This window comes from Lithobates pipiens, unplaced genomic scaffold, assembly GCF_037356315.1.
Source record: "Lithobates pipiens isolate NorthernLeopardFrog02 unplaced genomic scaffold, aLitPip1_a1.2 Scaffold_30, whole genome shotgun sequence".
NCBI classification, from domain to species: domain Eukaryota; kingdom Metazoa; phylum Chordata; class Amphibia; order Anura; family Ranidae; genus Lithobates; species Lithobates pipiens.
This window is the reverse complement of record NW_027507791.1, coordinates 96,615,139-96,627,762: the sequence shown is the minus strand read 5'-3', so window position 1 is coordinate 96,627,762 and position 12,624 is coordinate 96,615,139. Positions and strand designations below refer to the sequence as shown.

Sequence of the window (12,624 nt, the reverse complement as noted above, 5' to 3'; positions counted from 1 at the left end):
TAACTCTCCACATATTGAAGGGGGGCTGAGTGAAGGGGCCTATAACGAAGCCTCGATCCACCTCGTTCTGCAGCAGCAGGTCGATGGCCTGTTCGTCAGAGGCTGCTGAGCGGAGGTTTCTGCACTCATGGGTTTGGTGAGGTAGGGAGATGAGGCCGGTGTGAAAACCTGCGGTGAAGCCGCCTATGAGGAAGGTGGTTAGTGAAGGAGTGGGGTGCGTGTTGAGGTAGAAGCCCAGGCAAAGTATGTCTATACGGCTCAGTCATGAACCTTTGTGCGCTTTGACCTCGCACAAATTCCTGGGGTGCGCCCTGTGGCATATAACGCAGATATGTAGTAGACGGCACTGGCTGTAATTACAAGAACCGTAGTTGAAGTTATTGCAGATGGCCGCGCCCCCAATGGTTTGGACCTTGCGTCCAAACTTGTCCACCTGGTTTTTTGGTGCCGAGCCTGAAGGGCCTGGGGCTGCGGCCGAGGTGGAGGGAAATTCTACCGGGTGAGTAGCCGGTATGTTGGCGCACCAGGGAGCGGTATGGGTGGAGGACTGGCAGACGGCACACAGGGGTGAACGAAGGCCGGCAAAATGCCGGCAGAATAGTTCCGTGTCCATCAGGCTCCAGTCTGTGAGAGACTGGAACTGTGCCAGTTTGGCGGCTGCTTTCGCTGAGAAGGAGCGATGGTAGTCGTAGAATGCAAAGCCACCATATTTGTACCCCAGGTCCACTACCGTGTGGAGATACAAATCTAATTCAACCCTCCTGGCAGGAGAGGCTGAGCAAAGGACATCTCTGAACATGCCGAAGGCTAGGGTAAACTCGGGGATGGATAGCTTCCGGTTTAGCCTGGGGTCCTTAGCTTTGAGAACTACGGATACATCCCCCCAGGTGTAAGCCTTGTTCTCTGCCAGGTCATGCACCGAAATGAGCAAGGAGGCAAGGTTAACATCCTTGCCGTCCAAGATGTCCTTCCTAATGCTGGCCGGCACAAGATGTGCTGGACAGACCACGGGACATGTGCCTTCGGTACCTGTTGGTAGAGGAGACGGGACTGCATCCGGAACAGTGGTGGCTGTAGCTGGAGGTGTTTCTAAGAGGGTCACCCTGGTTTGAACATCCGTGACCGAGCTAGCCAGAGACGACACCATGGTATGCAGTTGACCTATGGCCGAAGAGATGGACTGCAGCGTAGCCTGAGGCGGGGTACTAGGCCCGGCGGTAGCTGGGGGGGCAGAGAGGAGCCTGAACAGCTCTGCCTTCCTAGCTGTGGCTGGGAAGGGAATGCCCCTGCGTCTGAGCTCCGCTGACAGCCTAGGGATAGTCCAGCCCCTGAAAGACTGAATGCTGTCGCCCACTGAAGGCGGGCGAGGTGACAGGGGGGCAGTAAGATCTTCACTGCTGGTCTGGGACATGGTTCCTGATGGATCGAGCCCCGGGAGTGATGTCCTATCTCTTTTGGGGAAGATAGATGGACGACCGGAACCTATAGAGGATGACAAAGTCAAGACTGTTTCTCTATTTTCCAAGTGAGCCCACCTGTTGCTTGGGTACTAAGGCGGAAGCGAACGCGAATACACATATATACTGACGTTCCTTCGCCTACATACATATGTGTACCGGTCCGTCTTGCTGTCGCCTTTTCCACTCCTAGCCCTTCTTTTTTTTTTTTTTTTTTTTTACCTGGGAGACGACGTCCAAGCTGGTGCAGGGTGGACCTACTAAGCTTTGACTGACCTGGAGAGAGAAACAACAGATGACATTTGTTTGAAGGAGCCTAACAAGGAAAACTGGCATGTGACGTAAGTAGTTGGCTAACTGAAGTGCACCGGTGAGTAGATATTTCTGCGCCATGATTCCTAAACCATCACGCCGTTATTCCCTTATTGTTTCTGTATCCTTTTGAGATTTCCGTGTTTTTTTTTTTTTTTTTTTTTTTTTTTGGCCCAGCGCCAGACAACCTGTGGAAAAAATAAATGAAATGTGGCCGTTCCCTCTGGGGCACGCCGAACCGTATCGATGCATCATAGATGCTACTGGATTCGGATCGGAGCGCTATAAGTGACCATGAAATGAAGCACGATTTGCCGTGACAGAGGCACAAACTGGTCGTGTCGTTAGTACAACTGACAGCAGAACGGACTCTGGAGCACGTACTGAAATGAGGGCAACAACCTGGGGGGCGAACCGGAACGAATCGGTGCATCCGATCGTGCGACTGGATTCGAACCGGAGCGCGGAATGTGACAGTGAAATGAATGAAGGACTACTGTCATGACAGAGGCCCGGAATGGCCGGCCCCAAACTGAGGCCGGAACCAACCCGGATTTCTGGAGCATGCACTGAAATGAGGCCGAAAAAGCTACAAAAAATGTGGGACCGTCCGGGCGAATCGATGCAAACGAAATGCGACCGGATTCGACCCGGGCGAACTAGATGAGGATGAAATGTTTTCCCATGGTAGAGCTGCGACTCGGAGAGGGCGCGACTCGCGACCGTCAACGAACGGGCTCTAGCGCATGTACTGAAATGAGGCCAACGACAACTGGGACACGTCGACCAAACCTGTGCGTTTTTTTTTTTTTTTTTTTAAACGACTGGTATTGGTTCGAACGTAGTGGTGACGTGAAATGAATCCCATGACAGGGCCCGGGTTGAAATGGTAACGCACGGGCTCTGGAGCATGTACCGAAATGAGGCCAAGCTATTTGGGACACGTTTAATCGAACCTGTGCGTTTTTTTTTTTTTGGCAAACGACTGGTATCGATTCGAACGTAGTAGGTGACGTGAAATGAACCCATGACAGAGACCCGGACGGTTGGAACGAGCGGACTCTGGAGCATGTACCGAAATGAGGCCGAATACCTAGGGGCACCCTGGGACGAATCGGTGCATTTAGGTGATGCAACTGGATTCGAATCGGAGCGTAGTAAGTGACAGGTGAAATGAAGAAATGGCCTACGTGAGCCAGTTTGTGGCAGAGGCATGGGTCGTTGTGCCGCAAGATACGACTGACAACGATATGACTGCGGAACATGACGAACAAGATTATGCAACCGGTAGCTAACAAAGTATCAGAGACAACCTACCGAACGACGCCCGTGAAATGAAGGGCGTGTGCGGGCAAGTGCGACATGAGTGATAACAACCCGGTATCAACCCGAACGATGTGACATTTTTTAGGGTTTACGACACTCAAATAAAGTAGAAATGAATAGAAATGAAGGTCAATCGAGACCCCTACCTGCGGCAGTCGAGCCGGCGAGATTTGTACAAAACCGGACGGAACACGAAAACTACGAGACTTCCAAGAAGGGAGACGTTTGTCTGAATGGTAATCAAATGGTGATCAACACGAGCTGTCGGCCTAGTGACGTGGTATTGCGCACCGGAAACCGACAACCACCACAGGCGAACGGGCTGGTTAAATACCCCCCCGGGCTCCTCCCATAAATTCAGGCCACCATACTGGCCTTCCTACATATACTTAAATTCTGCATTTTAGCAATGGCCAACAATGAGTTAATAATAAAATAAAAACATTTTTCTTGTGAATTTTAGTACTCTGTATTAAAAACAAAAAGTTTTCCCAATACAAATATAAAACATACATATTATAAAATGAAGGAAAAGCAGATGACCCCTCACCTCATGGCATTTAAAGAAATCTGAAGACTCTACAATTGTTCTGATCTCCTGCAGTCGATTCAGATATTTATGCTGCGGATGATAAAAAAAACATACATATTACAAATATATTTTGACTTTTACTCTTAAGCAGTGGTCATCAACCCTGTCCTCGGGGCCTTCTAACAGGCCAGGTTTGCACGAAAAACTGAAATACATGACCGGTGATATAATTTGCTGCTCAGTGATTGCAGTATTCTAGTCTGCATCTCCCAAAGGTAATACATAAAACCTGGCCTGTTAGTGGGCCCTGAGGACAGGGTTGATGACCACTGCTCTAAAGCAGTGTGAAGAGCAAAAATGATGTAAACTACAAGCAAATCAGACTTTGGCTTACTGGAGTGAGAGCCATAGGAAATTCTACATTGCATATAGCGTTTTGTCTAACCGAATACACCTTAGGGCAAAAAAACAGACTTTAAAGAGCAGTACCAGTCTCATAAGTCTTTACTATTAGCAGCTTCACAGCGGGAGCCCACTGCCCAACGAGCGACGCTGCACACTTTGAATGGTCCCAAAGTCTTCTGAGACCTGTCATGTCCCAGAAAACTTCAGGAGGGAGGGTGGAAGAACTTCTGCTTCTCATTGCCTAGAAGGTCAGAGCGCAAGGGGGAGAGGGTGCCTACCAAAATTGGGTACCTGCTCCCCCTTCCCAAAAGCCCCATTTCAAAACGGGAGCGGGGGAGAAGGCCTTAAAGCAGAACTTCCCCTTTTGGGTGGAGCTAACTTTCCTCAATGGCACATTTATGCCAGGACAACCCTGGATGTTCCTACAATGGAACAGAAAAAATTTGAGCCTCTTCCTGGACAGACGCATTGGGTTTCATTTACCAAAGGAAAATAGACTTAACTTTGCAAGGACATTTTTCCCAGAGTTTAGTCAATGTGATGAAGATTCACTTAACAAAGAATACCCAATTCACATGCAAGGAAAATATAACAAAGAATTTTTGCTTGTGCATGATCAGATGATGGACATCAGCTGAGCTTCACCTCATTCGTTAATCTCTAGGACAAATTCCCTTGCAAAGTGAACAGTCTATTTGCCTTTCATAAGTTAACCCCATCATCTCAGCCTCATTATAGGTTAAGGATAAGTAGGTGGGCTCTTGTACTAACAGACATAAAAAGGGTGCTTAAAAAAAGTTAATCATTTATAGAATGGAACAGCAACATTGTGATGACCAGTGCCAGAATGTGTATGTGGGCCTGTGCAGTTTATATTCTCCACTGCTGGTGATGCTTGTCTGTATACGCAATACAGATGTGATAAGCTATGTGTCTCTATGATTTCCATGTGACCCTGATCCCTGAGTTTGGCGCACTTTATGTGAGTGAACAGTCTAAGGACAGATTCCTCATCTGACAGGGACAGTGGCAGCGGTAGGGAAAGACTCTGTTGGAGTAGGGTGAGGGCAGGGACTGCGTCTACCTCATCAGGAAGTTTCCGCTTTGGTTCGGACTGGCCAGGCTACCCTTTGCTACTTGTGGCAGACACATTTGGCATCCCTAAGTCTTCTGACAGTTGTTAATTCACTGCATGTTTGCAATTGGCTCTGGCTGGCTGAGCTTCCCACCAGGCCTGTTTGTGCTGTTGACTTCTGTTGCAAATCAGCACTCCATGTGTGTTGACTGTCTGCCACACCACGTTGCACCTACCCAACATATATTCAACTCTCTTCAATATAATTATCAATAAAGTCAAAGCATTTTTGGAAGTTTCATCAACATTTCTAATTAATAAGTCCTCCTTTTTTTTGAGCTTTATCACTGTTGGCACCCATCTGTTCTTTGACTAAGACTAGATTTTTGCTTGCTTTGAAGTTTTATTTTGCAGAACCAAACCTAAATCCCTGCATTGATCAAACTGACTTTTGCTGAATGTAATTTCCACAGATTTGGACTTTGGCTTACACCTATTGCCATGTTTTAAAGCACAAATTATTTGTGTGAATTCTGACAAATTGGCATTAAAATGTATCTAAACCCAGGCAGCACTGTTACCCTAAGCTACTCTCCTGATTTGGACTAAAAATATCTCCCATCTAAATAACATGGGAGGAGGTGTTTTGCAGTTCATAGACGATGGTGTGGAAAGCTGATAACTTTTCAATGAGAGGGAGTTTAAAAAGACATGCAGCCATTGACTGAAATTGGAAGCAAAACTGCATAGAGGGTTATTTACTGTCAGAGCGGAAAGGATGCGGAATGGTATCAGTATGGAGCATCGATAGTTTAGTTTAAAAAACTATCTCACACTTCACGGAGTGTACTGGTGTCTTTTTTCAACCTTACCGACTATGTAACTATGTATGATACTTCCTGTGCAGTGAACTTAGATCATCGGTAAAAAAACAAGATCAACATGTTGATCAACAAGATCAACTGGCAGGATCAACATGTATTTAGCATTAAATGTAAAAAAAAAACTGCACATTACATTTTTGTTCTTGGGTTTAGATATACAATTTCAAAATCTGTATGTTCAAAACATGCTTTTATACTTTTTAAATGTGTCTTTTTTCAACCTTACCGACTATGTAACTATGTATGATACTTCCTGTGCAGTGAACTTAGATCATCGGTAAAAAAACAAGATCAACATGTTGATCAACAAGATCAACTGGCAGGATCAACATGTATTTAGCATTAAATGTAAAAAAAAAAACTGCACATTACATTTTTGTTCTTGGGTTTAGATATACAATTTCAAAATCTGTATGTTCAAAACATGCTTTTATACTTTTTAAATGTGTAAAACACTTTTTTCCCCCCAAGAAACGTACTTCTTGTTCTCATGATAACCAAGTGTTTTTTTATTTTTTCAGTATGACTTAAAAGGGGTTGTAAACTTTTGTGTTTTTTCACCTTAATGCATCATGGCAGTGACTGGCCCCCCCGTTTTACTTACCTGAGCCCCGTATTTTCCGTTTGCGGAGGCGCGCTGTCCCTCTCTTCACGAGGTCCCGGCTCTTCATTGGATAGATTGATAGTAGTGCAGCCATTGGCTCCCACTGCTGTCAATCAAATCCAATGACACGCCTGCTGGGGGGGGGGGGGGAGCCAAGTCCGACATTTGTGTCTATGGATGCAAATGCTGGACTCGGGAGCGCGCCCGCACAGTGCTTCTCCTGAGGGGTTATCTGATGCGGGGAGGACCCGAGAGAGCTGCTGAGGGACCCCAGAAGACAAAGATCAGGGCCACACTGTGCAAAATGAGCTGCACAGTAGAGGTAAGTATGATATGTTTGTTATTTAAAAAAACAAAAAACAAAAAACAAAAAACAAAAAACAAGCCTTTACAATCACTGTAAAAGGCTAAATATCTTATTAAAGTGGAAAGTGCAATGAAACTGGAAAAGCAATAACAAACCAAGCTTATGAAACTTCCCTGTTCATGTCATTTAACCCCACCACAGGAAGCACGTAAAATGTGGCCATCACTGCAAAAAATTACTTTCTAAATAAGTGTTACAGTATATTAACTAAATTAAATAAAAACACACAAGATTTCATTTTAAGCTGTTTAACAAGGTAACTTACCAGTATAACTTTGTTACCATCAATAAATCCAAGAAAAGCTTTATGGATTTGGTCTCTTGATTTTGTGGTCTTGAAGTTTGTATTGCATGTCCCATCACCTTTCTGCAGAAGAAAATAAATGTTTTCAGATAAATTTCAGTTTCTCAATACTTCAAAATGTATAGCACTGCAGGTGATGGGCAAATCTGCCAAGACAAAAGATGTACCCTAAAGTCATAGTGACTCTGATAATGCGAGACATGACAACAGATTTATGCAGCTAAGATGACTATCAACTTCACTGCATGCATCATTTTTTTTTTTTTTTTTTAGGTGTATGTAAAATAATACTAATAATAAACATACTACATAATTAGTCTGGCTGAAAAAAGACACAAGTCCATCTAATTCAACCAAGAAAAAATAAATATACATATACAGTATATATTGTGCTCCTACTTGTCCGCTCAAACAGGAAATACAGTGCATTTTACACTTTAAAATCCTAAGTACATGGTGTCAGCACTGGCAACTTCTGATGGATTACAAAATGCACAGCTCTCTCCTCATCTCCTTATCATTTCCTTAAAGTGATACTAAAGTCTTGGCTTTTTTTGTTTAAAAATAACAAACATGTTATACTTGCATGCTCTGTGAAATGGTTTTGCACAGAGCAGCCCAGATCCTCCTCTTCTCGGGTCCCTCGCCGGCACTCCCTCCTGCTGAGTGCCCCCACAACAAGCAGCTTGTTATGGGAGCACCCAAGCCGAGCCGCTGCTCTGTGTGTCCCTTCAGACACAGAGCTGCCGCTCGGCCCTGCCCCCTCTCCCCTCTGATTTGGCTCACTGAATTTGACAGCAGCTCGAGCCAATGGTGCCCACTTTGTGTTTCAGCCAATCAGGAGGCAGAGTCCTGAGCAGAAGAGTCTCTCGTGCAACATCACTGGATCAAGATGGGTTTAGGTAAGTATGAGGGGGGGCTGCTGCACACAGTTTTTATATCTTAATGCATTAAGATAAACCAACCTTCTGCTTTTACAACCACTTAAACCACATATGCAGGCATCTACTGCAAAGCTCTACTGTTCCTGGATCACCCAGCGTAGTGAATGGGTTCATGTTGGGTGATCCAGGAACAGCGGAGCTTTGCAGTAGATGCCTGTATATGTGGTTCCACATGTAACCTTTTCCAGGAATCTACTGGATGGTTTGAGAAACTCCCTATAGCCACCAAACAGCACCCAAGCCAGATTTACTTATCTTTACCCTGTGTTTGTTTTATTATACAACCACATGAAAATGAGTGAGCTGGGTACGCTCTGTAATCCTTGCCACATATAGATCACTTCGATAATTGGCATTACATCCTTGCATCCTCCACTACATTCTGGACATCTGTTTTTCTTGCACGATTTTTGATCAGTGAATTTCTACTATGATTATAATGATAATATATGCCTAAGCTCCTGAAGAAATGTTCTTACGTGCAATATGTAGAACTGAGCTACAGCACACCTCCCACCATCCGAAACCAAGCCTGATGTAACAATTTAAAAGTATATGATTGTTCATGAATAGAGAGTTCGATAATATTGTTGGTGTAATAGGCGTTGTGCTATGTGCCTATTAGGCAACATTTCTTTATTGTGAATGGAAAGCATTTTTAACATTGTAAATTTTTATAATATGTAATAAAGTTAATTTTATTAATATTGTTACTGTGGTGCCTTCAAAGTCCATCATCAATGTTTCCATTTAATCCCGATATCAGTACTATCCTGAACCGGGGGCTGCTTTAAGATGATAGTTTTAACAATCCCTGATCGCTTCAAAGGGTGGTCCACTTCCTCTCACATAGTCCTATTGGCCGGTAGTGTTATCCATCATAATTACATAGCAGAAAAGGAAAAAAGATGCGGCTTGGCTGGCTTTGCAGTGTAGCATACAGATCTACAAAGCCAGTAGTTGGATTGAAGCCACCACACTAAACCCATAAACTGACAGCTTTGATTTGGCCGACCTTTAAATTGCCATGAAGCCTGAAACAAAAGCTGACATTTTCAGAAAAGATAGTAATAAAACAGAACAGCTCATCAGAAACAAAAATAGCAGATACAAAGTGCTGATAAGCAGTGGTGGTATTTTCCTGAGGCTCAAGTATGTGCGGCACATTTGAGAGTAATCTGAAATGACTTATCACATGGCTTAAACTATTCCATAAACTAAGAATGCTTACAGAAATAGAAGTGTTAATAGTAATATTTTTACCAATTACCAAAATGGGAAAATAAATGAACAGAAGAGAAATCCAAATCTGATCGATATTTGGTGTGACCGCTTTTTGCGCTCAAAACAGCATCAATTCTTCTAGATATACTTGCACACAGTTTTTGAAGGAACTCAGCAGATAGGTTGTTCCAAACATCTCAAAGAACTAACCGTTAATCTTCTGTGGATGTAGGTAGCCTCAATCCCTTCTGTCTCTTCATGTAATCCCAGACAGACTTGATGTTGAGATCAGGGCTCTTTGGGGGCCAAACCATCACTTCCAGTACTCCTTGTTCTTCTTAAACTGAAGATAGTTCTTAATGATATTGGCTGTATGTTCGGGGCTGTTAAGCTGCTGCAGAATACATTTGGGAGCCAAATCACACTCCTCCCTTTATAGTATGACATGATGGACAAGTACCTGCCTGTATTGCTCAGCACTGAGGACACACTGATCCTGACCAAATCTCCACCTTGATTTGGAGAAATGCAGCCCTAAACTTGTAATGAACCTCCACCATGCTTCACTATTGTACCACCTTCCAGCTCTTATGGGAACAAACTGCCTCCTGCTACAGCCGGCGGCACAGTGGTGTAGTGGTTAGCACTTTCACCTAGCAGTAAGAAGGGTCGCTGGTTCGAATCCCAACCACGACACTACCTGCCTGGAGTTTGCATGTTCTCCCTGTGCCTGCATGGGTTTCCTCCAGGTACTCTGGTTTCCTCCCACAATCCAAAGACATGCAGGTAGGTTAATTGGCTTCTGTCCAAAAAATTGGCCCTAGTATATGAATGGGGACCTTGGATTGTGGGCTCCTTGAGGGTAGGGACTGATGTGAGTGTGCAATGTACAGGGACAATTGTAGCCACTCACTCAGGTTGAACTGGATGGACTGGTGTCTTTATTCAACCTTACTAACTATGAAACGGCATTTGACGGGACATCGGAAATGTCCGTAATTATCATTCTGCGCATGCGCGGCTGACTTGCGAACATTTACGAATTACAAACAGGACGACACTCCCTAACGGGTTTGTAACCCGGGGACCCCCTGTAACTACCTGTGCTCAGTCTTGCCATCGTGTATGACTTGTGACATGAAACTGTCTTCTACAACCTCACCATAGTAGCAAAGTTTGGCTGTTCCTCGCCCAGTTTTAAGCCTCATACACAGATGTTTCTGTCAATGACTGTGTTTCAACCTAAATAAGAAATAGATGATCATTTGCACTTGCTTGGTATAATTTGTTAATCATACGCCTGACTAGAATCCTACAAAATCCCTGACTTTGTGCAAGGGTCCAAAATGTGCAAGTGAAAGAATTGATACTACTACAAAGGGTAGTCAAACCAAATATTGATTTGATTTAGATTTTTCTTCTGTTCGCTCACTTTGCATTTTGCAAATTGATAAAAACAAACAATTAAAATACATATTTTTGAAAGCATTCTTACTTTACAGCATTTCTTCACACCTGCCTAAAACTTTTGCACAGTACTGTATGATTAAAAATACTATGTGGAAGTGTGTTTTTTTGTGATTAACTGACTTATATAAACCAATAGTTATTTCCAGTACAATTGAAGAACATAACTGGGCCTACTGTATATGCGAGTCTCAAATGTTTTGTGACCTGAGATAATCTGACCACATATGCTAATTTTTAGACTCTCTAGTCTCTGTTCTTCTTAGTGTTGATGATCATTTACAAATATGGTCATGCCTACCACAATGGCATACAAGCTCAATTGCAGGCTAGGTTCTTCTACAATATCTCTTAGGACAGTGTTAATGTATCTGTAGTAGAATTGCCAATCGGGTCCAACAGCCATGACCATTATAATGGATGGAGAGTGGGCGAGGGCAGCTGGCACTGGCTCAAAGTCATGCCCAAAGTCAAGGCTTGTCGGTAAGGCAACCAAGTGGATCCCGACAATATTATTCAGTATCCTTCCTGAACTTGGTGTGGCTCCGTCAACTGAAAGCCGGCAATGGCCTACTATCAGCTAACTCTGTGCCACAGAAGAATATTGGTAAAAGTACCCTTGTGACCCAGAAGAGAATCTTTTAAACTAAATATTATACTATTTGCCTGAAATTACAGAGTAAAACAATATCGCTGGATCTCTCATGGCCATTTATTTGAGGCAAAATCTAGTCCAAATGGGAAAATAATTTTCCTTCTCATACTCAGATTCTGAGCATACTGAAATTGTCTTCCGCAAACGGCTTTCCTTAACCACTTGCCGACCGCCGCACGACGATATACGTCGGCAGAATGGCACGGGCAGGCATATGGGCGTATATATAAGTCCCTGCCTGCCCGCGGGTGGGGGGCCCGATCGGGCCCCCCCCCGGTGCCTGCGGCGGTCGGCATTCCTTCGAGAGCGATCCGGGATGAGGGGGCGGCCATTCATTCATGGCCACCCCCTCGCGATCGCTCTCGACGAATGGAAATCCCCCGTGACATCACTTCCTCTCCTGTAATGTAAACACAGGAGAGGAAGTGATGTATTCTCTCCTCCGTGTCGGTATTTTTCGTTCCGACACCGAGGAGAGAGGATCGGTGAGTTGCACCAACACTCTACACACACAGTAGAACATGCCAGGCACACTCACACCCCCCCTTTACCCCCCGATCACCCCCCCAATTACCCCTGCCCCCCAGTCACAGTGACACCAATGTCATTTTTTTTTTTTTTGCATTGGTGTCATTTGTGACTGTAATAACTGTTAGGGCAGTTAGAGTTAGCCCCCTTTAGTTCTAATGTACCCCCCTAACCCCCCCAATAAAGGTTTAACCCCGTGATCACCCCCCGTCGCCAGTGTCACTAAGGCTGGGTTCACATTGCAGCGGTTTATGAGAACGAATGTGATTCGCACCGCACTGCAGTGCAAATCACATCCGATCTCTGTGCGATTCGAGTTCAGCCATTCGCCGCACCCGCCACACCCGCCGCACCCGCCGCAAATTCGCACGGGACCCTTTTTTTGGCCCGCAGCAGAATCGGATCGCATGGGTGTTCACACCATGCGATCCGAGTTTGCAGATCGCACTGCGATATGCGAACTGATCTGGGGGTGTCAGTAACATTTCACTGACACTCCCAGCAGTTCGCATAGGGCAGTGTGAACTGCCGCCGGGAGGC

At 44.8% G+C, this 12,624-nt stretch overlaps 1 protein-coding gene across 1 annotated transcript in view; it reads right to left on the bottom strand.

Annotated features, from left to right (window-relative positions):
• The window catches only part of LOC143943104 (inositol-trisphosphate 3-kinase A-like), a 204,979-nt gene that overhangs the window by 15,922 nt on the left and 176,433 nt on the right, over positions 1-12,624 (bottom strand). The window contains exons 5-6 of the mRNA XM_077464659.1: positions 7,228-7,329; positions 3,646-3,717 (exon numbers count right to left, since the gene is read on the bottom strand). Coding sequence (XP_077320785.1) covers positions 3,646-3,717; positions 7,228-7,329 — 174 coding nt within the window. The remainder of the gene's footprint in view (positions 1-3,645; positions 3,718-7,227; positions 7,330-12,624) is intronic.